Source organism: Brienomyrus brachyistius, unplaced genomic scaffold, assembly GCF_023856365.1.
Source record: "Brienomyrus brachyistius isolate T26 unplaced genomic scaffold, BBRACH_0.4 scaffold66, whole genome shotgun sequence".
Lineage (NCBI taxonomy): Eukaryota > Metazoa > Chordata > Actinopteri > Osteoglossiformes > Mormyridae > Brienomyrus > Brienomyrus brachyistius.
The window spans coordinates 406,070-433,182 of NW_026042341.1; the positions used below are offsets into that span (position 1 = coordinate 406,070).

At 40.4% G+C, this 27,113-nt stretch overlaps 2 protein-coding genes across 4 annotated transcripts; one reads left to right on the plus strand and one right to left on the minus strand.

Annotated features, from left to right (window-relative positions):
- Positions 1 to 2,707: 2,707 nt before the first annotated feature.
- sf3b6 (splicing factor 3b, subunit 6) lies at positions 2,708 to 4,244 on the plus strand. The gene is made up of 4 exons (XM_049002293.1): positions 2,708 to 2,866; positions 3,287 to 3,405; positions 3,572 to 3,710; positions 3,912 to 4,244. The coding sequence occupies exons 1-4, from the start codon at positions 2,837 to 2,839 to the stop codon at positions 3,999 to 4,001; spliced, it is 378 nt and encodes a 125-aa protein (XP_048858250.1). The 5' UTR covers positions 2,708 to 2,836; the 3' UTR covers positions 4,002 to 4,244.
- Positions 4,245 to 5,963: 1,719 nt separating this feature from the next.
- vsnl1a (visinin-like 1a) lies at positions 5,964 to 27,113 on the minus strand. 3 transcript variants are annotated; one of them, XM_049002292.1, is made up of 4 exons: positions 26,781 to 27,113; positions 20,876 to 21,042; positions 8,593 to 8,808; positions 5,964 to 8,190 (listed from the first exon to the last, which is right to left on the minus strand). In XM_049002292.1, exons 2-4 carry the CDS (start codon positions 21,035 to 21,037, stop codon positions 7,993 to 7,995), a joined length of 576 nt encoding a protein of 191 aa, XP_048858249.1. In that variant the 5' UTR covers positions 21,038 to 21,042; positions 26,781 to 27,113; the 3' UTR covers positions 5,964 to 7,992. The 3 variants fall into 3 exon arrangements, with proteins under 3 accessions (XP_048858249.1, XP_048858246.1, XP_048858247.1); XM_049002289.1 differs by lacking the exon at positions 26,781 to 27,113 and adding an exon at positions 26,164 to 26,258; XM_049002290.1 differs by lacking the exon at positions 26,781 to 27,113 and adding an exon at positions 26,185 to 26,243.

Consider the following 27,113-nt stretch of genomic DNA (forward strand, 5'->3'; position numbering starts at 1 on the left):
CCCATGACGACATGGGGAGAACATGCAAACTCCACACACGTGACCCAGGCGGAGACTCAAACCCGGGTCCCAGAGGTGTGAGGCAATAGTGCTAACCACTGCACCACCATGCCGCCCCCCTAATTAAGAAATGTATTATGTAAATGAAGTCTGCTTTTCCTTGAATGCAATTCATGTAACACTTAATATCAGAAAACATTTAATTCGCACAATAAAAAGAAGTATAATGATTAATGCAAAGTCTTTCCTACAGGAGCTTGGGGAGCCTGGGGTACACAGTACCCCAACTTTCAGACCATCTGACAGGTCTGAGGATTTGGGAAGAAGGGGCTCCTCTAGGTAAGACACTGTACCAGCTACCCCCTCATATAAATGACTGAACAGCTGATCGTCATGCAGCGCTGCCTGTTCTTTCCTATTGACCTTGCAGCATTAACGGCATTGTCAGTTATGTAGCAGACCGATTTATCTTTCAGTTTTCGATCTTTTGTAACATTGAGAGACTTTTCAGGCACTTTTTCTGCTGTGTGCTGGTCACTAAATTCAAAACAGTCCAATAGGAAGGAGGACATGTTGAAGTCTTCAGTGCAGTGGCATGTTACTGCCATAACAGGTTCACGTGATGTCCAACAGTCTGGGGTTAAGCACACACTGTCTGGGATGCTGTCTTTCTTGATGGAAGACAGGAGGAAGGGTGGAGGGCATTTCTATATCACCTGAGTCCTTTGTCTTCTGCAATTTTGGATGGTTGGACTTCAGTCATTTTAGCTAGCTCCTCATCTACAGTACCTTCCCCTGTCCTAATAGGGTTATGACTGCAGCATAATCATGGAAAGATGTCCGTCCTTTTTTAAGTCTTGTGCCTCCATGGGTGTTTTTCAACTGCACCAGGTCGATTTGTGCTCCCCTATTGTAAAATACTACCTTATGCACTTTTAGATTACACTAGGGTAGAATATCTCAGTGCATGCCTGTACCTACCATTAAGGACACCACGGTTAAGACCAATAATCTCGATCCATTTCAGGGCACACCTAGGAAGGGCTAATACTTGACCTCAGTCTTTTAAAAATCGTGTATACAGCCCTGTTTCAGTAGTTAAATATTACACTATATGTGACTGAATGTACATTCTAAGAGTGTGGGAATTATTTTTTGATAGTGTATTATGACATATATATGTAGGTTACCTAATTACACCAAAGGTAGCATATTTCAGTAGTCAAATATTCCTCATCAAATATTGCTCCCAGTACAAACGGACTCTATTCAGGTCATGACCACACATGCACTCTAAAGGTGTAGGAAGCATATTTTGTTAGTTTTTTTAATTACATGTTTATTTAGGTTTTCTTATTACACTAAGGGTAGCATATTTCAAAAGTCACATTTTCCTTATGAAATAATGCTCCCGGAGCAAAATGACTTTAAATCATGCCAATTCGGACCCCCTAACTCCCTAGACCAGCTCTGGAGATTACAGAAGGGAAAGAATTATGAAAAACAGATTATACAGTAACAGCAACAGTAACTTTATTTTTGACTACATTTTGCAAATTTGAGGAAGTCTCTTTGTTATATTTCGCACATTGTTTGCTATCTTTGTTATACTGGGCACATTCAAAAATGCAAAAATGAATAAAAAGACCATTAAAATACAAGTCCACAATACGGCAAAATATTTTAAACAATTTCTACAAATATTCCATTTGTGTATAAGCAAGCAAATACATTCTACCAAGTATTCACATGTATATCATTGAAATGTATGAAAGAATATTATGATACCACTGGCTTTTAGACTGGTGGACCACAAAATATTTAAATTTATGTATCAATAAAGCAAAGTTTGACACATGTACTATTGGCATTACAAAGAACATTTTAAAACATTTTGACACATTTTGAGTGAAAAAATCATATTGATTGCGGTCTTAATATATCTTGTTAAGTCGTGTAGTAATATATAATAATTTATAAGAGGAGCAGTGGCACTGAAAATGAGCAAATATCTGCCAAAAAGGTTTGCCATGCCTGAGTCCTCATATACAGATTAAAGAGAGCTCAGGAGAATCTGAACTTTTAAAATATTTATTTATTTATTTAAAAAACCAAATAGAACTACAAATAAAGTATCATGTGTAGTTTAATAGCTTGCTTGATGTTAAATTTATAGCAAATGAGAGTCCAATGTTAATGCAAACTGCTCAGTTCATTTTATACAACCAGGCATTTAAATCTGAGACAGGCAAAGGGCAGTTTTCTTTGGTTAGGACAAAATATAATGCGCTAGTATTTGCCTAAAGCAAACGTTCTGTATGTTTAGGCCCATATTTTAATGAAGAATAATTTATGTATAGTGTTTATTTGCAGTATAAGTGCAAATAAATATATGTACGTTAAAATCTAATGAGTTGTATTAGGTTGTATTATTATACGCCTAAATATATTTATGTTTAGAAATTTAAGCGGGAAGCAGGCTTATAGTGGCAGGAAATGTTGGACTTAGACAGGACAGGAGACACACATTATGTTTTATCAATGAGTACTCTGTCCAATTCTATGTAAACTGAATGAAAATCGCCGTGTCTCTTCCTTACTGCTTTTCAGCTGGTGGCGAAACGCATCTGAAGTTATAATGGACACCTGAAAACATAGGACGAAGAAACAGGCGGAAACTCCAGATAGTTTAACTCCTCCCGTACAGTAAGCGGCGCTAGAGGATCCTCTGAGTGTGGCATGAGCCGCCATTTTAGCAGCCCTTGATCTAGTGTGGAGACGTGCTTCCACTTAGCTACTTTGTTACCCAGAGGAAACCTTCCCGAATCCCTTCACCATGGCTATGCAAGCAGCAAAACGGGCGAACGTATGTTTTAACTGTTTTTAATAGTGTACGATGCTCTATTTAATGTTTTTATTCGTTATAGAAAAGCTTATTTGTATTGCGCCACAGTAGGCCTCGGTTGACAGAGCTGCTTTACTCAATGGATGTGAATGATATTAGTTGCTTTAAGTTGTTTATTTTGCTACTAATATCTCACGAAATTCTGCATTTCGTGAGTGTGTGTAGATATATAGAGTTAAGTTAAAAAACCCAGTTATCATGCGGTTAAATAGTTGGCTTTTACGCATGTGTTGAAAAGATTAACGATCTGTTTATTCTGTATTTATATAACTGGATATTAGACTGTTATATCACTACGGATAATTCGCGTTAAGTGGCTGTGTAAGTCTTTTTTTAACGTGTTTGATGTAACAAGTTGCTTTATTTTTCTCTTCTTCCCAGATACGATTGCCCCCGGAAGTGAACAGAATATTGTACATCCGAAATCTGCCCTATAAAATTACCGCGGAAGAAATGTATGATATATTTGGGAAATATGGACCTATAAGGCAAATCAGAGTGTAAGTGTTCAGAGCAGTATGTGGCAGTATTAGATCAAGTGCCATGCCCTCATATCAATCTGATTTATGAGTTTGTTATTTCATATACTTTTTGAAGCTTTAGCGCACGTATCATAGTAACTGCATCACGTGAAACCCATTTTTGTGAATATGTTCTCTCCTCTAGTGGAAACACACCAGAGACCAGAGGAACTGCTTATGTTGTGTATGAAGACATATTTGATGCTAAAAACGCCTGTGACCACTTGTCTGGATTTAATGTCTGCAACAGATACCTTGTTGTCTTGTATTACAACGCAAACAGGGTATGTATAGTTTCCTTTGGGAGCAGTATCTCAGTTTTCATTTACATTTAATTCATGTCAAAGAATCTGTAATTCATGAGTGGTAAAAATTAGGTTTAGACAAGTTTACTTGTAACTAAATCTTAACAATGACATTTTCTTAGACGTGCATATTTGTTTATATGCTTTTGTATATTTATATTTCTATTGTCATTGGTTCAGGCTTTCCAGAAAATGGACACAAAGAAGAAAGAAGAGCAACTGAAACTTCTCAAGGAAAAATATGGCATCAACACAGACCCACCGAAATAGATCTTCTAAAAGTCCATCCCCACCAGCTCATGTTTTATATACAACAATTTATTGTAAGAAATGTTCTTATTTCACTATTGTAAGTAATGTTTTTCAATGTGTAAAAAGTGATGATGCATTCGAGGGAACATTTGCTCGGATGCGTGAATGCCATTTTTTTATTACTCTAAAGATTCTCATGAATGTTCTTGCCTTGCTGATTTTCTGTATTTAATTTCTGTATTAAAATTCATTATTTCCCAACCCAGGATATAGGGTCTTTTTTAAGTCACAGCCCAAATTTTAATGGTTTATGCATGTAAATGATTAGTCGGCAAACAGAATTAAATGATGTGTTGAAATGAGCTAAATTCAGCTGAAAGTTTTTGAACTTTTCTATTATGCGTCTTTTTCGTCTAGTCAAGAATATCGCAATGTGAACCAAGGATTAGAGCCTAATGGATGCTTTTCTAATAATGGAATTACAGGAATTCCTTTTGGTTTTGAAACGTTAACTTTGGGACAAGCATATCAGAACAATTCTGTTTGGGTACATTTCACTGTTTCATGACTCGTCTAATTTGTATGTAGCAGTATATTTCAAGTTTCTTAAAGTGGCCGAAATTGTACACTTAAAATTGTATGGGTTTCTGTATGCCAAGATGCACATTTGTGATAATTCTTTTTGAATAGCTAATCAGAAAAAGAGGGGTAGCATGGTGGTGCAGTGGTTAGCACTGTCGCCTCACACCTCTGGGACCCGGGTTCGAGTCTCCGCCTGGGTCACATGTGTGCGGAGTTTGCATGTTCTCCCCATGTCATCGTGGGGTTTCCTCCGGGTACTTCGGTTTCCCCCCACAGTCCAAAAACATGCTGAGGCCAATTGGAGTTGCTAAATTGCCCATAGGTGTGCATGTGTGAGTGAATGGTGCGTGAGTGTGCCCTGCGATGGGCTGGCCCCCCATCCTGGGTTGTTCCCTGCCTCGTGCCCATTGCTTCTGGGAAAGGCTCCAGACCCCCTGTGACCCAGTAAGATAAGCAGTTTGGAAAATGGATGGATGGATAATCAGAAAAAGTCTGCAGCAGATGTTAGTAACAAATATCAAATTGTGAGTGAACCCAAATGTTAATGCATTTAATTCAAATGTCTAATGTACAACATAGATCACATTCAATCCATTATTTTATACTGCAGTTTAATTTGAAATGGCACAAATATATAATCAAGCCATTTATAAAAGTAACCTTTTAACCTGAACCTGTTTTGAAAAAGTGCTTTAAAACAGTTTTGGTCAACAAAAACTATGCTCTAAGCATTTTAAAGTGTTATTCGGTCATTATGAGTGATGAATCAGTGGAAATTAATTCATGTCAATCCAAAAACAGACTATAGCTTTGCAATTACTGTAGATCCATCTTCTTGGGTCATTTGGGTAATCTGTGAAACTTTAGGTCTTTATGTGTCTTTTCTGTCTTGGTCCAGGTTCCATTCCCATGACTCTGGTATCAGTTTTGCATTGTTTTCTGGGGGCATATTTTATTTCTCAACCTGACTTTGCTTTGCTGTCAAGCTATTATTAATATTTTGAATTGCCTGTTTACAAAATATATAGAGCTTTTAAATAATTTCAGTCATACCTTGATGTTTATAATTCACTGATTTGGGACATTCACACACTGTTCTGTGTTCTGCCTCACAGAACCTACCAGCATTCAGGTAGCAGACTAAAAAATCTATCTGCCAATCTTACATGATCCCTAATGGCAGATTGCATTTCATTGCATTTCTAGTGACAATCCCAGCTCTTCCAGCTTGATGCGAGATACGCCCCTGGTGAGCTGCCCCCAGGAAAGGCATATGTCCTGTTTTTCATAAACTAAGAATAATTAACAGATGAATATGTCCCTCAAGCCATGACGAAAAGCACTTGTGGCTAATGTATGAAGATGCAGTTAAATTAAATGCACACAGCTCAGAAAGCAGCCCGTTGATGTTTTATTTAAACCACGACACAAGAAATAGTTCAGTCATGTTATCTGGGGCATAATACATGCTAAATGTACAAAATATTTCCCATAGCTGCTGTGATTTGAAATTCTGTATTGAAAAATACACCTTTTCACATTTTGTATCAGCCTGTTTCTGTATCACTATCCATGTTATGCTTTGTTTACTAACTGTTTTAATTAAAGATGATAGATGAGGTTTGGGTCCCTAGTATACCCTTCTAGGCAGTGTTTTCTCTTGCCCAACGTTAATCCTTCGCCAAACGAAAGGAGCATAGAGAATTGCAGTGACTGTGGTCTGATCAGTTCACTGAGAATTGGGAAAGCTGTAATATCCTTCATCTTTAATTCTTTAATTTTCATTAGACCGTGGTCTGCAAAATGATTTGTAGGATTCCCGGGGCATAGAAACCAGGGGGGGACACCCTCCCCCAAATATTAAACTCTCTCCTACGATATTGGATGGTTCCTTCAAGCCAGCAGTAATGTTGCCCATATAAATACTTCGAAACGAAACTGAAAAAATAGACACTTACGTAATAATATCGCACTAGGGTTTGGACGGGCTGCGTACCAAAATGAAATGGCATGTGGAGTTTTCCGTCGTAAGAAGCCAACGGGGAATGGCGCCCAGCAGGTGTTTCAGCCCAGGATGCCTTATACATGTTGGAATGAAGAACGAGACAAACATAGGGATGGGGAAACTGCACTCCGAATGCATGCTGCTGTAGCTTCCTCTCACGTGTTCCATTCGCTGGCAATGAATGCTTGTGGTTTTTATCACGATCGCAGTCCGCCCTGCCTGCTGGTCAGTGCTGGCACTTGGTTATCAGATGGCCAGCACTGCTTAGCACGTAACGTTAAACCTGAAAAGCCACCTGTTGTTTTCTTTTTTTCCTCCTCTCCCTTTGGAGGAATTCTAACTGGTCCTCGTTACAGACTATGCCCTGATAAGAGGCATTTTAATCCTTGGCTCTTTGATCACGGCAGTTTTGCATAATGTGCAAAGTGTTTGTTTCCTCCTTTTTGTGCTAGTGTTCTATACCCAGCTACTCCTGGTTTTCTGTTACGTGACTAGTTATATTTTTGTATTAGTCCAGTAGGCTACTATAGGCGTTCAGAGGTACATACTTTAAATCAGAGTGCTAGGATAATTTTAGCGTCACATACGGGAATCAATATGGAAACATGCTCCCACAGTTAAAGCAGTAAAAGTGACTTTACAAATCACAAATATATATCCCATACAATATTGTAAACTACACTTATAAACTTTTAATGCCATTACCTAGTGCAATGTGACATTTGCTATTTTATTTCTCATCATGAACTTTTAAAACTGCATTTGTTTGATAAGGCTTTGTCTTGAATAATTTTATACGATGCAAAACAAGATAGGTTTTAAGGCAGAACCTAACGGCATGCAAATTAACCACATTTATATTCACCGACAGCACAAGCACGTTTTGAAGGGAGCACTCAGGTGAATCGGGAATCACGCCCCCGTACGTCCGCATCTAATTGGTAGGAAAACGGATACGTGGTTGATTAGAAACAGTTACATTACCATGGAAACTTGATTTGGTTAACATTGCTTAGTATATGAAACACACAGCTAGCGTCAATAAATATGAACAATTAATAGCATAATTTAACGTAGCACATCGAAGATGCGCAGAAGCTCCAGAGGAAGGGAAATGGATGAGAATTACATTATACACTTCACATTTTGGCATTTTTTTTATCATTTTATAAATATTACATATATATATATATTTTAGAAATTTGATGCATGTAAATATTTTAGGCAAGTTTGTGTCTGCACATCTGTGTGTGTTTATGTGTAAATTCTTCAGTAAATGACATTCTCATGCACACAAGTGTTTCAAACACAAAAAGCAGATCCATTGAAAGATAGTCCAAGCAATATTTTTCAGTGGAAATAGCTGCAAACTGGATGGAACATTAAACTTCTGTGCAGTCCATGGCCGCTTGAGTGCCCCCTTCATTTCTGGAGGTCACACTGCAGGAGTAGTACGATGGACGGGTCACTCTTTGCTGCCTCTTTGAACTCGTCTAGTGAGATCTGGTCATCGTTGTTCTTATCCATCTTGCTGAAAATCTTGTCCACACGCTGCTCAGGAGTTAAGCCGTCTTCATTCATCTTCATCATGATTACAGTGCCCACCATCTTATAAATCGCCTGTGCAGAGAAATGCAAACTCACTTTGGTTAATGTTTCTCATGTTAAAAGGCAATATAATTTCAAAGCCATTTTTCCACCCCAACTGACGTAAGGCCTAAAAGTATCAATTATTAATGTGAGGCATCCACAAACTTGCATTTACTTAATCTGGTTATGCTACAAGTATTGCTTGTGGTTAATTGTACTTCACAATGATGCGTTGTGCCCTTAGCTACCTATGGCCCCAGGCCACTTATAACTCTGACCAGCGGTTAGAAGATGGATGGAGATTATTTTGCAAAAGTCAAATTGAATCAATCTGCATAACCGCATTGCCAAGGTAAATGCAAAATAATATACTCATATTTCCTGAATGTGCCCCTCCTATGCCAGCTGCAAAAGCAGCAAACAATTCTGTACCTCTATGATCTCCAGCATCTCCACCCGTGTGATTTTGCCATCGCCGTCTAGGTCATACATGTTAAAGGCCCAGTTGAGCTTCTGCTCAAAGCTGCCTCGGGACGTGATGGACAGGGCACAGATGAACTCCCGGAAGTCAATGGTGCCGTCTCCGTTTTTGTCGAAGGTCCTAAAAGCGTGCTGGGCAAACTTGGACGCGTCTCCATATGGGAAAAACTGCAATGGGGCAAAAGAAAGAAAACACACAAACACATAAGGATTAGAAGTGGGGGGGGGGGGGGGGGGGGGGGAAGCAGAGGCGAGGAGAAGTGCGGGAGCTAGTGTGAGCGGAGTCCTGTTTTTATCCAGGGCCGCCGGCTCGGAATAATCACCCAACAGCGACCGCAATGCGGAATCTGCCCCCGGGGCGGAGGCTTGGCCTACAAGCTGTTCATCTTCCCCGGGAATCACATTCCTCTCTTGGACGCAGTTCTGCCCTCAGATGCTTTCACGCTAGGCAGGGGCTTCCTCTCCTCAGAGGCAGGTGGGGGGGGGGGAGGGCCCCCCTCCCGCTCTCCCTCCTCTAAATTTGCCAGCTTTTGAACTAAATTTGATCTGAAGTCCCTGAAATCTGCAACATTTTCTTTGGGGACATGCTTTACCGAGAGAAATATGCATAAAACAACAGATATCGATCATGCTGTTTAGTCACTCATTTCAGCTGCACCGACTTACTAGTTGTAAGCAGTCATATTCAAATACCAGAAGTATTAACAGTGCCAGACATTAAACCTTCCCATATCCCAAGTAAAACATTTATGGAGCTGTTCATGAGCCATACACATTGACATGGCTGGAAATCTATACAGTATATAGCACACACAAAAGAATCACAACCCTGACTATTTGTCTTAAACGGACAATAGGAATTTTCAGGTGATAAATGTTTCCCTGAGTTCAGTCCATCCATCCATCCAGCTTGTGGGAGTTTTACTTACACAAAAATCTTCTGAGGGCAGAAGGAAAAATGGTACAAAGAGATAACGAATCAGATTGTAGAGGAGGTGGGTCCAAGCAACTAGATGAGGTGGGACCAAGGCATCTGACTTTTTAGTCCCGCCTCCTCTATAATCTGGTTGGTTCTCTCAGCACCAATCATTTTTCCTTCTGTCCTAAGAACATTTTTGTGTAAGTAAAACTCTGATGAGCATTGATCCATTACTACCAGTTGTTTATGCTAGAGTAGGACATATCAGAGGAGTATATTAGGACGCACCGGGGATCAGTGTGTCACCCTTGATGAGAAGCTGAGCCAGCAGAGGATATTCCCATCTCTGCACACTCACACACGTTTGCACACTGTGGACAATCCAGAGTCACCAGTGACAGGGAGGCAATCCAACAATTGGAGGAATTCCACACAAATCCATTAGAAACCAGCTGGCCCACACTTACAATTCTGGAGCTGTGATTGGCCACTGCTGAGCCACAGGCGTGCCCCCATTCATGCTCCATGCCTCTGAGTCGATGCTGTGTTCATGGGGGCCGGGGGTTGATGCGGGCATTGATACAAAGCGGGAATTGTCCCCTCCTGTTTGGACTGACAGTGTACAAGGACAGACAGAAGTACTTGTACTTTAACCCAGGTTGATGAGGCCAAACCACCAAGCACTTCCCTCAACAGCCCATTGGAGGCAGCTAATTAATACGCAGGTGATCTTCTCCTGGCCCCGCACGCCAGCAGCTACATCAGACTAATTTCCATTAGTTTCACAACTTGCATCTGAGATACCATTAAGCGCCATTGTGGGGTTGCATTCGAAGAAGGAACGGAAAATGATCCCAGGCCCGAACACGATCACCTTACGTTTCCAGCAGTGTCAGTGAGCGTCAACTGACCTTGGGAAAACACAGCTGTCAGGGGTAAACAGAACTGCAAGTCACACGATGCACTGGGCTCGTGGGCTCAAGGCAGGAGGACCATTTAAAGGAATTTAACCTTGAGCCCCACAGGAAAACGCCTGTGGGGGGTGTAAGCTATTTGGGACCTTATGATGCTTTTTCTTTAGTTCGTTTATGTCCCGCCAGCAATTTATAATAATATAAAACTTTTTTTTCTTAATCATGAAAAAATGTAATGTTATTCTTCATGTAAGAATCCATACCATTCCATAACAAGAAAGGATAAAAGGCGAGGAAACTACAATTTATAAGAGAAAGCTGCTTGATTTCGATGCCCAGCCTGTTCCAAGGTGTTTGGCACAAACACACTCCCCAGCTGATTTAATCTTGTACTTTGGTTTATATGTCTCTTGGAGGGTGACACCTCCATTATTCTCCTGGCACCTGAACCAGCAAAAGGGTCAATACTTTAACCAATATACCACATGCAGCCCCCTAATGCAGCATTAACCTCTCTGTACCTGCTAATGAGTGACTCAGTCCCAGATTGGCTGGCAAAGGCTCCATGACGCTTACGGCCTTCAGTGCAGTGACTGGCAACCTTGCACAGTATCCATGAACCCACGGTGACTGTGACAAATCGGTGATTTAGCAGCTGAAGGGGAACGAGTTACGTAGCCCTGAAAGGGGCCAAAGTGTCTTGGTTAAACATACTCAAAAACATAACACAACAGGCCCTGCCAGGCCACTGATGTCCAATGCACAAATGTGACCTGACTGTCTTACAGGCAGGGACTTATGTGCCATATGGTCGCACTGTTCGACCCGGCCGCGGCAAAACGTGGAAAGTCGTCATGAAGGCGAGCCGCCGCTGTGTGTCCTCTGCGCCGTGTTCCTCTGTGAAAATCTGTCAGGCTTATGAAACAAGCCATTACATAAGGCAGAGAAAGATGTTGGAAAAACATTCAGACATTAGCCACAAGCCAATGAAGCTGCATTTCACTTTTACACATCTTGTTTACACCCAGAAAGCACAAATGTTATCATAATGTATGTAATATTGATCATATATATATATTTTTTTACTTACAGCAGATACGCTGTATTACCTTTACCCATGTATTACTAAATCCAAAAGAAAGAGCCCTTTTTTATGTTAAAATATTCTGTTGATGCTGTGATTTAGGACATTTCAGTTTTGTGTACAGGGAAAAGCATCCATGTCCCATGCGGTAGCCTCCAAATTCAACGTCACTATTCTGTTTGAACGAACAATCCGGATAAAACACATAGCTGCCTCACCTAACTTAAGTCCAGGGCAAACCCTGCTGAATGCCACGATCTGTCGCACGCATAAATAAGCGATTCATTCTAAATTAGTGTCCCTCTAGTCTCCACAAATGAATATTAACTGTGCACTGACCTGGCCCCTTAAGTGCAGAGGGCCTTCAATCGATGGGCCTGCGTGGTGATTTAATGCAAAAGGCAAAGCCAAGTGCTCTCCAGGTACCACCCAAATCATCCAGATTTAAGTGGAATATAACAGCCACTAAGAACAGCCAAACAGCTCCCGTTCAGCAATAGCGTGGTGATCATGTTACATCACCTGCCAAAGCCTTCGGACCTTCAATGGAAATAATCTGCCGACATGCCAGATGGAATAAGGAAACATTTCCTTTGATTTTGTACTGGCAAAGAAAGGCAAATTTATCAGGGAATCAAGCTAAGGGTGCAATTAACAGACCCTTGAGGGTACAGCCCCAGTGACCAGCAAAGGTACAAATTATTACCGTTTTTTTCTGAGAGTGTAAGCACAAATATTTGTAGCAATGATGTCACTGCAGTTAGTGGCGATCCTTACACTGCAGGTAGCTCGGGGTTGAGTCTCAATGCAGGCAGTTCCCAGAGGAGTCACCATATGTCAGGACATATGTACGAGCTAAGCCAATGCTTAACAGGCTCCACACTTACGGCAACCCTAGCAGCCACGGAGTCGATGAGGTGCTTCGGCTTACTGTTTGTGGGTGGGAGAGCATGGTTTGAGTCTCACCGAGGGCTTCCCCAAAGGCAACGGTGGTTGCTACAGGCTATTAACTTGTAATGAGCCTCACCAATTACCGCTCCTGCATTACCACATCTTCTTGGGAGGGTATCAAACGTTTTCCATGTGCATCAGAGTGTATCTTGCCATTTTGTTACCCAGTCATCATGGTTCCAACCCCTCCAAGAAAATGTAATAATAGAAAAATGACATAATAGCCAGTGGGCTGAATGTGCACAGTAAAGCTAGTGGGCAGTCGCTAATCTCACCAGTGTTACGGTTTTTTTCCTCTCCCAAATCGCTGGCCGTCGGTAAAGCCAGCAGGAAGACAAATCGTGCTGTTGCTGTGAGGTGAGCACCTCCGAGAGGCCCTACCACCTGCTGCTTTTTGCATAACTCTGTGTGAATTCAGTGGTGGCAGACATCCGTTGCTCTCCTTCAGGCAAAGGCAGTGATACGCTGAGTGGCACTCCGCTAACTCGATGGCAATTTGCAGTATATCAGGCGGCTGGGGCTCGAATAAAACAAAACAGTTCTGCTGGGAAAATAAGCCCTCCGTCGCTGTCCTCGGAAGCGGCACTGCAATGAACAGGGGTGCTGCCGCCTGCAATAACCAGATAAAATAGATGTGAAGTCTCAAAACAATGGATCTAATTAAAGAGGAGCCTGCTGGATTCTGCCCTGACAGTCGCACAAAATGAACAAAACAAAATGCTGACGGGGGACAGAACAAATGAAGTTTTGTTCGACTACATACCAATAAAACACAAGAAGCAGCTATATTTCTGCATTACCGCAAACCAATGCGTATAAGGAAGTGGGCATGCAGGCAATGTGGGTTGGTCTTTTGAAGAGAACAAATCTATGTTCCTAGCACCTCATTTCCTTTGCTAGCCCCATTACACTGCGTTTTATAAATCCGCACTGCCAAACCTATTAAATTCAGGGACGCTTCACCGAAATCAAACCATACGCAACAGATACGGCAGGTAAGCAGCTAAACAGTTATTTTAAAGGACTGTATCGCTGTGTATGTCACTGCCGTGTGCAGTTACTAACCCAGTACTATTAAAGCTCAGTCCATTAAATCTATCTTAAAAAACAAACAAATGCATAATCCCTCCCAGCAGAATCTGAATACTGGACCCTGAGAAGTTTCCAAACCCTTGCGTAGATCTGTAGGTCACAACCTATAATCATTCTGCTCATTACTGTTGGATGCGCTGTAATGTGCAGGATCAACATAGATGGATTTCTCATAGAAACACATCCAGGATCTCAAAACGGAGCTTAAGATGTTACCAGAAAAAAACACGATGAACAAACAAACGACTAATTAATGGCATGGCTAAAAATGCTCAAAGAAATCTTGACGTTACAGGACAAATACAAAACACATAAACAGACTGCAGACCTGGCATCACACAACATCTGTCGATGACAAACATTTTATCCCTAGTGAGGATATTATCCAGGTCAGCTCATATTTCTGACATGCATCTCTCCTCCTACCTTGAACCTTGAACCTCATCATCAAGCAACCTAATAGCATTCTTCTCAAATCATACCTGTCATCTACGTTCACTTTTACTGGGATTTTTTTTTTACGTTATGATACTTGCATTTTACTCAATGACACTTGCAATTTTGCAGCCGCTAGTAGCCTTGTGACCAACGCTTTCAGTTTTTCAGCACATCGCCACCGTACAGTGAATGCCTCAGGGCAGGTTCATAGTTGTTAAAGAAAAACGTAGTAAGACAGCTTCGTATTGCTGTATTCGCCATCATTCGTATCTTGCTCACTACCTGCTGACAGGACGTAGGTTAGTCCGTTCCTCCAGTAAGGTTTCCAGATCTTATCTTCCCATCCCCTCCATCCATCCATCCATCCATCTTCTGCTCTTTCAGAGCAGTCTGCACCTGAGTGGTCTATCTTTTAATGACATAACTGCTCTCTCCCTATTCCAAATGACTTTTTGAGTCTCAGTCCAAGAAAACCTATCGCAAGTAGTTTTGCCACTTCTGAAACCACTATGCATCTATCTACCATTTCATATGCTCATATTCAATACAGGGTCACGGTAGTATATAGTACAAATAAGTATAAATATGTTTCAAATATGGCTGAAAGTATGAGTTCTTGGCAGACTAAATTAAAACAGATTGCGCTACTATATTGCTTAATAATTAATGTTTAGTAATTAATTAATAATTATTTATTTACGGAAATATGGAGTTCTGACGGTTTTAGAATTCTTTTCTTTTCAATGCCCCTTATTCCCCAGCAGAGGGGGCTATACAGGGGAATGTCACATACATCTCTCAGGTTCACAAGGAAGCATAACCAGGGCTAATGATCAACAGAACAGTTTCACCTGGTACACTGGCTGGGAAATTGCATAGGTATATATGCTTACAGTACACAGCATAACAATGCACCATATATTACAAGTGTGCAAATTTTTTATAATCTAGCCACACAACATCCTACTTCTCTTTCAGACTAATTTGAAATGCTCAGGCGTTTTGGCAGCAGTCATTAAAAATGCAGACGTTGCTTCTGTATTTAGGAACAGGCTCTTCAGTTAATCATGACAAATTAACATCTCTCCCCCCCCCCAATCCCCCACCACTGTGCCAGCATGGAGTGGGATGATTAGTGTGAGGAAAACGCACCTCGAATGAGGAATATGAGGAATTACAGAGCGAAGGAGATGGACACAGTGGAACCGTCATCAGTAATGATGCACTGCAAGCAATTTTGGTTGCAGCTAGCGGGGGTCAGGCGCGCTGCCCTTTTCAAGTGATTCGATCTCATGGGGGAGATCGCTCTAGGATAATTACGCCTGGCTGACACTGACTGGCGCAGCATTTCTCGAACAAAATTATGTAACTGGCTTTTCTACTCCCTCGAAGTGGATACTGTTATAAACATATCCATATTGGACTATTCAGGAAAAAAAAAATCTATTTCAAAATACATCACTTACAAGAAAGACTAATAGATTAACAATAATAAATATGTGTATCCAAACCTGTTTGGCTGAAACTGTGAAAAGGTGTGATTACTTTCACGTGAATTGTCATAATCACTTATATGATAGTTACAGAAGACAGGTATACAAATTGTCTGCATGACCTGCCTGTATGCTGCAGGATTCCTGTGCGTAATTTGGTTTCCTCCCAAAATCCAGAGACATTCAGAAGGTCTCTCTGGTGTCTCTGTGTGTGCATGTATGAGCCCCGTGATGGACTGGGCAGGATGAATGGGTGCAGCAAGCATTTCAGATGAAAGAATACGAATTCTGTTGACAGGGTAACACAGCAACCCCTGAGATATACAAGCCTACATCTGGGTTTGTCCCCATGGGGCCCTAGTGCAGTTACTGTGGCCCTAGGTCTCAGGGGCCTCACACACATATGTGATTTGAGTGACGGTAAACACCACCAATGCCCACAACAAAAAATAACAAAACTACCGCATCCCCTAAAGACAACCGCCCCCTCGGGGCACGAAGCAGAGATAACACAGCTATTCTATGGGCTAAGGGGAGACCTTGGGATGACACTGAGTAGAGTGGTGTTGGATTGACAGTGACCACCTCGTAATCACAGAGATCATCATAGGAAATCAGTATGCCCATAGAGAGTGCCACACCCAAGGACACCGACAGATAAAACTCTGCCAACCAATTAATCAACATAGGCTGAATGCCTAGCATTTTATGTAACGTTTTTCAGTTCTTTTGTTAAATTTTGCTCAAGGTAATTCTGGCAAAACTGTTGACTCATGACCACAGGTTTGTAGTCCTATGCAAGGTTTGTGAAATACTTGCATGTTAAAGTTACAGAATGCTACTCTACTGAATGCTTGCTGGGTTTGAGAGCTGGAAACCAGGCCTTAAGGTATGTATGTTACATGGTGCTTTGAGATGAATACATTCCTTCTGGAATCTAACACAGCTGTAAGAGGACTATTTATCCCCTTGAATAGATCTTACCCCTTTTAAAATATGGAAGATTTGAACATAAACTTCAGACCAGATGGATTTCAGGTGGCAAACCAATTTGCCTTTAGATGGTTACTGTCTCAGACTTTGGCTCACTGCATGTCATCAGACGGCCTTTTAGTGTTTTCTTTAAAACTTAATTAATATCGATATACCATTGCTGTCGCTGAAAACGATTCGTGAAATATGCTACATACTGAATAAAATTCAGCTAACACATGAACTCAAATATAGCCCAAATGAGTCACCTGAAATCCCCCCCCAAACCCCACCTAGCTAGCAGTAAAAATAGAGACAACAATTTAAGCATCAGGCCAGTTTGGCTGGCTAGACCCTTGAAACAGAAAGACAACTGCCCAAGTATGCAACCCTCCCTTCATAGCATTGCTCCCCCTCTGTACAGTGACACTATGATCCCGCGTTTCTGATGTACGTTCCCTTGCCACTTCCTGCCTTAAGGCAAAGCCCTGGATCCGTTTGTCTTGTTCGTTTACTTATGTCTGATCTGGGACATCGTGATAGCCTGTATTGATTGACTCTCCTGGCATCCTTCAATCCATGCATCAACCAGCCATACTGCTTATTCAGTAGAGGGTCACATGGAACAACAATAAATAATCCAACAAATAAAGTATGTACGCACATAAACACAAATGTACAGTATATAAAACAGCATATAATTGCACTGCTGTTATTCGTACTGCACGTATTCAAATTAAGCACCTTCCTCATGGGTATTACAGTAAGGACCCTTCTGGGACTTCAGTCGTTAAGAACTGTTTTGCAGACCCATGTCCAAAATAACTGCAAGGGTCTAGATTTTATTGCTGACAATACATACTGAGATTATAGGTAAATAACAAAGCAATAAAAACTGCCCATAGTGTTTTGGTCACCATTTCGTCCTGTGGCGCAGTGCAAAATAGCTTTCAACGGCCCGAAACATCGAGTTCGCTACACTGCTCTTTCTCACAGTTTGAGACGACGACAGCATCAGAAATTACACGACTGGCAGCCCGGCAGCTGCAGAAACACTGTTAGTGCCCACAGAGCACCTTATCAGAGCGACCTTATTACCTTTAACAGAGGACTTCACAGTTCAAAGGCTTGTGAAATGTGTTCTGATGCCGGACCAGAGCAGACAGAATCACCTTGTCTAGTGCACAGTGTGAGAGACGGCACCAATTCCGTCTACGCATCAGTGCCATCATATCGGCTAATATCCATATAGCCAGGACGTTACCTATTTCACCAATGAACTGTTGTGGTTTTTTTCCTCACACATTCCAGTACACTCTTGTTGTCCCATAATCATCAATGGCCAGGTAGCTAAATACAAATTAGGGTGCTAGCCTGTTTTTTTTTTTTTTTCATTTGGAACATTATTGTGATGCTTCTGTTTTGAAGAATATGCACAGAATGAAATTACCAATAACATCAAAACAGAAATAGAAAACCCACATACTTGTTGTTTGACAAGAGCAGAGCCCAAGTCGAATCCATTTTATATTGGAATACAGTATTAATATTATTATTAATCACTCAGTATTAATAGCCCTACTGGATTAGCATTATTAATAACTCTGAAAATGGCTCACCGAATTAGAAACGGATTATCCACCACATTTAGGAAATCAGATGATACTGAGATACAGATTTCATATCTCTAATTTCTGTAATGCTAAAAATGCCAAATCTATTGGGAATTGCATCAAGCTTTTGTGTTTATCAACCACGTCTCGCAATTCTTCCCAGTCTGTCTGCTTCTGACACCTAACAATTTCCCATTTTTCGGCCTGCATTTGCATGCTTGCCACACTGTCCCCTTTCCTTCGGATACTTTCCATTGTCCCTTTCAATAAACGTGAGGGCGGACAATCTGACCCTTGCACCCGACGTCCTATAATTCTCATTGTATGAAAGAACAGCATGGGGTTGGTGTAGTTCTGTCCCATAAGATCAGTCAGGACTGGATGGATTCTGCAAAGCTGTTAACAGAGATTACTTCCGATTGGTGGGGGCCTGATGTGTCACCAAACCTGGATGCAGCATTAGCTGCAGCTCATATACCAACCCTTGGCTGGCATATGTAATTTATCCTGTCTCTCTCATTCTACAACAGCTCTAACACAGATAGGAAGACATGCCATTGTTAAATTGTTTAACCAATACAGCAAACAAGAAGTTCGAAAGACTAATTACCAAATTACCATCTAGTCCATCAGTGTGAAAAACATAAATAAAATGAGACTGACATTTTTCACTGGTCTAGAGCAAAAATAAAACAAAGTTCAGCAAAGCGAGCTTGTAATTATGGTTTCAATTAGCAATGGTGAAGATAAAGCCATTCTGATGCGGCAGATTTGTTGCTCTCCACCTTTGTGATCTGTGCACATTGAATTGTAACAAAAGCACATCAGTGCTACACTGTTGCCAGGGAACACAGGTCTGTATATGAAGATCGTGAGCAGATGCATCCAGCATAACTGGACCAAAAACCATATCACTGTATTTTTAGGCTGAATAGCAATACCCAATGTATCTTGACATTTTCTTGAAAGTGGGTTAACTGTAACATGTGACATATCAGAAACACTTTTATTAAAACAGAGTGTAGTCAAATTGAAATGTAAATGCATGGTTTCCTTCCCTGTTTGCAAATATGCAAACTATTCAGTATAGAAACCGATTTATTCCAAACAGAAAACTCAAAATAAAGACAAGGATAAATGATGTCTATATCAGGGTCGAACTAAGCAGCCAGGACATAAAAGTACACTCCACTCTCACAACGGTTTAGGAACAAAAAGACTAAATTTAACTGCCTCTAAAAACAGAAGCCTGACAACCATTGAAAATACACTTAAGAACTGGAAAGATCCTAATTTTAAGGTAAGCATCTTCAAAAAAAATATATATATATATTGCAAATGACATCATTTTTATCCTCTGAGCCGTCTGTGAGTTTTTTAAAGCCAAATGAGCCAAGGATCACAGAGCCTTTCCCCTCTATCAGCCTGACATTAATTGAATGTTTTGATTTTAACAGTAAATTCTGGGATTCTGTGCGACATAAACAAATCTCTCATGCTGTTTAAAACCAGGATTGGAACAGTGATAAATATCTATAAAAATTTTTTACTCATGCTATTCCTCAAACTGGGTATCAAAATACTACATGTGTTAAGGCGATCAAAGAAATAATAACGTTATGATGATAAAATTAGTGCTGTGTTACGTTAATTTCGACAGCCATAATTTTAATGCATAACAATATTTTCGCCCTTCAGTATGGTGACACAATAATAAAATAAAATCGATATAAATGTTATTGCCTGACCCAATATCTCAATAAATCGATATACCGTAAAACGTCAATATACTACCTAGCCAATTTACATGTATATTTCTTTAGTAGGCACCAACAAAAATGTACATCTTGATGATTTGCATAAATGCAAAATATGACAGCAATACAGTGATTGACAAAAATATTTTTGGCCAAATATTTAAACATTTAATAAATGAATTAAACCAATTACACTTGATCACCACAAAGTAGACTACTGGACTGATAATAGAAATATTCCTGTGTTTGAGCAAACAAAGTTATTCATGGTTGGGGTATTTAATGCCTCCGTTCACTTGGATATAGCCTGCAGTGGATTCAGTAGAAGAAAATGTTATTGCCTTCACTAAGATTTTGTGGGTATAATTACCGTAATCAAGATCAGAGAGCAGCTTTTCTATGTCACTTTTTTCATTAGAATCAAAACACTTCATTCACAGTGGTTCAATAATATAGCTGAGACCAGCAGGAGGTTGGAATAAAATATGCTGTAAGTCTGCATAACGTAGGAGTACGATGCTTCAAAAACATCTTATATAAGTTTCAAGGGTTTTCAGAAATGCTAACAGTTGATTTAAATCAATGTACGTTAGAAATTTTGTGAAATTTCTCTCTGGCAATAGAAATGTCAAAAGTGTAGTATATTTTCTTTGCAATTCTTATTTCTAGGGTAATTAATATACTACTTGACGAAATTGCTATGGTCAAAATCCTATTGGCTTACAACGTTTCACCAAAAGACTGCAAGTCACGTTCCCAGATGTTACTTTCTCTCTCCGGACTCAAGAAAGTTATGCTGGACATGCCAGTAAATGCCCAGTTAGATACCTGGACAGTATAAGATGGCAAACAGTGTTGCTATCTTCAATCTGTTAAGCAGCTGAAAGGAAAATAAATTTAAGACAACACTTCCTCCGGCATATTCGGTCAAATGTTTCGACCTACATGACGATAGATGCTTTGGAAGTTGGCCGTGTGTCAGATCATGGAGCAAGCACGCACCTTGACATACAGCTGCTGAAATTCGTCCAGGTTGAGGCGGCCGCTGGGGCAGTCCTTCAAGAAGCCCTTGTACCACTGCTTGAGTTCATGCTCATTGAACTCTGTATTCTTCACCAGGTCCTCCATCACTTCAGGGGTCAGCTTGCTGTTCTGTTTCCCCATTGTTCCTGCAGAACAGCACAACTATGAAGACTCCCTCAGCTGTAGAAAATGTGTGTGTGTGTCTGTGTGTGTGCGAGGTAGCAGAGAGGGAAGCTCTCTCAATTTATCCATATAAACTCATTTTACTTTCGAAATAAAAACAAATGTCATAAAATGGCATAAAGGCATCCACTGGATGAGATATCAACATTGTTTTAAAAATTCTGGGACAGCACTATAAAGCAAGGCCTTCCATCGCTTTTTCGATGGGGACTGTAAGGACTCCGTGCCTTACACTGGTTTACTCTCTCTCCCTCTGAGAGTATCCTTGAATCACAGCTTTAAGAATTGCACAACTTCAAGTTTTCTGTCCCTGCACAAGTTATTTGTGATCCTGTCAAACCAAGTTTCTAACTTCTAAGATCCCTGTCTACCTCGGGTACAGCTACCTACCTGTCGGCTGTGTTCCCACTGAACCTCGTTCCTGCTGTCTCTGACTCCCCACCAAACATCACGAATAGCGGGATGAAATCAACAAGCCAAATTGTCATTAGTATTATCGCTGCTGGTTGGAATCTGACATCTGTATGTCAGAGAAAGCCAGCGGCACAGCAGCTCAGTAATATAAACAACACTGCAGACGGAACGCACACTTAGAAATATAAAGGATGCTGTAAGAGGAACGCTAAGTTGAAAACCATATTAACAACGCAGCGATCTTTTGTATCTTCCATCCACATATGCTGGTCAGGCTGCAAAGGCTGGCAGTGCACTCTGAATGGGATGTCAGTCCACGCAGTGTGCGTACACTCACACGCTCACACACACAATCACATACACGCTACAGGAAATATAGACACACCTTTAGCCGAACTGTATGTCTTTCAACTGACCAAGGAAACTGGAGTGAAAATCCCAGGCAACAAAGGGAGAACATGAAAACTACCCATAAATATAAAAATAAAAAATACACACATATACACATAAATATGTGTGTGTGTATTTGTGTGTCTGTCTGCATATATATATATATATATCACAGTTCTTTGGTCTGACCTCCTATAATTCCTCTGAACAGGGCGGCAACTCCTGTTATCTCGCTATACTCATTCCGAGAACCCCAGATGTTCTGAGGAGCAGAATAAATCACTGGCTGATTTATGAGGTGTGGTGTGTGTTTTGCATCCTCTGGGAGAAGGCCCACTGTTAGCTCTCTGGAAGGCAGACTTTGCTGCCTGACAAAAACCCTGACAGGAATTGACATGAGATAATCCCTGTCCGCCAAAGATTTGAAAATGAACGCCGAATAATGATGCATAGAGTATCATTCAGATGTGGCCCTCACTTCCTCCTCTTACTTACTTTCCTACTTCCTACATTTGATGCAACCGGAAGGAACTCTAACGTCAACAGGAAATCAGAATCAGGACAAGCCAAAAGTTGGAGTCCCACGAAGGAGTTGCAGGATTCTTTGGAAGGATTAGCTTTCATTTCAATATGAAAGCGCAGATTGCTGTTGTTCGGCATGTCGGCAGGATAAATCCGTCAGGCAAGCAACTGATCAATGAGGCTGCCTAATCAGAACATTCTTTGTGTTTGCAGCACACACACTCTCCACATGGCGCCATGGGTTTCCTCTGGGGACGTCAATTCCTTCCCACAGTCGTAAAACTTGACGTTAGGTGAATTCGCATTTCCAGATTGTGTGTGATGGTGCCTGAATGTGTGCCCCATGACAGACTGGCATAAGTGCCATCCCAGCCAGGCTGTGTGCTGTGGCTCCTGGGACAGACTAGAGACTATGCTCTTGTACTGGATAAGCAGCTACGCACGACAGATCAGTGGAATACAGTTTATATTATGTGTGGGAATATTCAAATACTAAACATACATCCTGAGGGATATAATGTACCTGGAAATAAAGCAAAACAATAATGGGAGATCATAGTATTTAAATTAGATTTCATCCTGTTTAGTGAACAGAAGTTAGTGTATATAATTGATTTTTAAAATACTGCACTTGTATCTGGCAATGACTTGTGCATGTCTAGCCTTTCTTCCTGTAGCCTGTTGCTACAAATAGCTTCTATAATTGTGAAATCAATCACCAAGAATTTCATCCAAAGTAATTATTGAGGGGAATTAGACTAAAGTAATGCGAGTACTAATAACTATATCAAGTTACTGGCGTGTAATGGAAGTTAACATGGAAGTTAACTATGACCCTTACTGTTATTAAACCATCACTCGATAATAGTACCCAGTAATCACCCTAACAAATAATTTTGCAGAGACCACTTTTGTTTTTTTATGTTATATTTCATTTTGATAAATACATATGAACTCATAGGAGTATGGGGATGCTCTGGTTAGCACTTTCGCCACAGACTTCTATGACTGGAGTTCAATACACTGCCCTGACTCCTTGTGCTGTTGTAGGGTTGCCCTGTACAGGTCAAGAACATGCTATGGTGAACTGGCACCTCATCACAGGACATTCACAGTCATACAGGCTCTGGACCTCTCCATAGGAAAAGTAAAAACAGAAAATGGATGCATCTGCAAGGCCCATAAGCAAAGCCAAGTTCTGTGTCCTTAAGCCGTTTTTTTTAAACACTGCATACAATAATCTAACTGCCCTGTTAAGATAAACAGCTGTATTTTTAAACTGCATGTCACAATTCAGATCATCTATAAAACAATCGCATGATAAACAAATCGCAATGCTATGTACTTTTCTACCAGTTTTTTTTTTTCAGGCAAAACAATTCGAGATAATCAAACTTTGATTCCTTAGGCGGCAATGGAAACTGCAGTCTAAATGGAATAACCGCATCAATGCTGTGGGATAATCAACAGATTCTAGTACATTCGAAACACCTATATTAAAGTATCCCGTTAGCAAATAAACACCATCAGTCATCATATGCATGACGAGCACTGTTGCGAGATCATCTATGCTCTCTGCCCCCATACAAATGCAACCCAAAAAGAAGAGGAGTTCTGCTGTCCCTGCTGATAGCTGCTGTTAAAAGGAAGTTTTATGCTTAATGTAAGGAAGTGGAATCAACAATGGACAATGGTTTCCATAAGCCAACATCTCAACCTAAACAAACCCATGAAAATCTTCCCGAACACGGAGAGTATTCCAAATAACAACGTAACACATCTAATGTATTTTTTGCATGTTAATATGAAAACATACATAAAATTGGCTTTCAACTATAAGCAGTATATTTCGTTCTTTCTTTTCAATGGGTACCAATTACTTTGGTACAGAATGTAAAGGACTTGTTTTCGTACTTATGGAAACAGACAGAAAGACAAAGGATGGTGACAAGTGCGTGGGGACTGCAGCAAACAGAAAGCTTGTCAAAGGATGTTGGAAGAACTGCATTTTCCAGACAAGGACAGATCTGAGGAGCTAGACCTCAAAAGGTCTACCCAGAGGAAGAAGATGTGATTTAGCATACACAGAAACAGCTTGCATCTGCGCTCAGGATCAAAATTCTGTGTTTCGTCTGACTGTAGCTTACTGTATAATTGCTGCATTAAATGTTCCCTTTATCCGTGTAACTCTTCCAAACATCGTAACTTTTACTCTGAACTCAAAAGTAAATGCTATACAAACACACTGAATTTAATGGCATCCCGAATGATGGATTGCATGTGTAAGCGTAACATTAAATATTCAAATTTTAAAATCAAATCATCCTTTAAAAACGATACAATCAATTTATATTTTTTTTCTTACTGGTGTACAATCATTGAATTTGAGTATAATTTGGATGGATTGGTTTTGAATCGCTTTACCTTGTATTTAATAAGCATTTTTTATATTTGTAATGCTTGGAGTCGGAAAATGCAATTCAGTCTCAAATCAATAGTAAAAGGAGACAATCGGAGGAAAATTTCCAGAACAGGAATGAAAACATGACACTTCTGTGTAGTCCCGGCTGCATCACTTCCTAGTACGCACTACATGTGTGCACACCACTCTAATCATACATCTGTCCATAATGCCGAAACCTGGCACTCATACATTCTGACTGTATCGTAAAGCATCTGTTGCACAACTACTGTTTACTCAACATACCGTACAATAATAATATTTACTCAACGTAATAATTTGTTCGTGCTACTGGAAATCCTATCTATTTGTTTTTGTGAGGTATTTTTACAATGTGTTATGCATTACAGCGATAACTCATACCAATGCACATCTCTGCCTTGCCTGCAGAATTGTCAAGTAATGACAAATGGTCTAATATCTAAGTAATCCAAATGACTACATATAGTAATATACCACTACATATTCATTTGCAATATATAATCACTATTATATTCAAATTAATGGTCAAATCCCAAAAGTGAAAACCAAAATCAACACATGTTTTAAACTAAACAAATTTTCTTTTGCTAAAGCATCGGGCAAATTGCTGTTTCATATAAAAATATGTATAATTTGCCGTTCTAATGGTTTAACTTCAACGCAAATGTTTAACTACAGTCAAATGTCAAAACAATTAAGGATATATGTGAAGCACCAAAGAGCTCTGTCTGTCAAATACGTACGCTTAATGACTGACTGATCGAAGAGTCCTGCTATGTTATGCATAAAATGGTATTTCCACAAATGCTGTCGCATATATCATCGTACATAAGGCTAAATTCCATTGGTCAAGCTTTACTGAACAGTCGCTAAGTACATAATGAAGCAGATCCATTTACTGTTGTGCTGGGGCATTATGTAACGCCCGCGAAGGACTTATTCTCAACATTATCCACCGGGGAATGACCTTGACAGTCAAAAACGAGAGCATTTTAATTTATGCTATATGTTACTGATGAAAAGATACGACAAAAGAATAGATTAATGCACAACAGACCATGGTATAAATTAACACCACGTGCTGCCAGAAAAATGTTTGGTGAATAATGCATTTCCATGATTTCCTTATTAAATAATGTAATATATAACCCCCAAACCTTGCTGCATAATGATTCTCGTTAAATTTACATTCCTGTCATCAAAATAACAGCGGGGTCGCCAGTACTGTTGCACGCATGTCAGCGTGCCAGAAGAGAAAAAAAAGACACAGGCAACAGTGCGAACAGGGAAATCGATTTGCGCTCCGCTGTCATACCAATTGAAATTGCTGTCTTACTGGTTCGGGAAACACTAGCTCTTCGCTCAGAGATGAAAATTGCCATTGAATCGTCCTTCAACTTGCATCCACCCATTCACTGTTCGAAAAAGAGCTTTCTGCAAAATCAAAAGTGTAGCCAAAATCATACCGAGGGCATCATTCCGTAAACAAGCTCCAAAGGAATTCCTACTCTTGGTAGTAATGCAAATGGTTCCTGGCTGCAGGTTTTAGTTTTCAAAGGAAATCCCATTTCGCTATGTTTTTTTTTCTTCTATCTATTATGTGTTAAATTGCGGTGTGTTTGCAACTGAAATTATTTCGTTTTAATTAACCATACAATATACAGCACATAACGTCAAATGCAAATTCCTATGAAAACGTTTTAGGCACTGGATAGCCTGTAATTTATGGTATGTGGTCAGAAATATAAAAGTTGATAAGTGGCTCAGCATTGATTAGTTTTCAGTAAGAGATCCCATTTAATTCACTAATCGTCGAAGCCTACATAAAAATGCACAATACTTGTTAATTAATCAATTTAAAACACTACAGTAAAAACACCCCCTTCACCTATTTCATGGTTACCCATATTTGAATGAATTATCACGCCTTACCTTAAATGAAAGCGGAGCAAATGGAGGACCGGTCTGTTTTGCGTATACTTGTGAATGAAAAGGCGCTCTTGATATATTAGTGTGCTCTGAAAGTAAAAAAGGGGGGGGAAAAACAAAAAATGTGGAGAATCTGCTCCTAAGGATGCAGTGGGAAGCGATCCGACGTCGGTTTGAAGGTATGTCACACAATGGTGCGCCCCGTTAGACGGTATCACACGTTTGTTTCTTGCGGACCCAGTATTTTCGCGAAGCAGCGCTGTTGCACGACGCGGTGCCCTTTGCGTATGCGCGAGCTAAAATACGCCTCCTACTCTGCATCCACCTTACACTTCA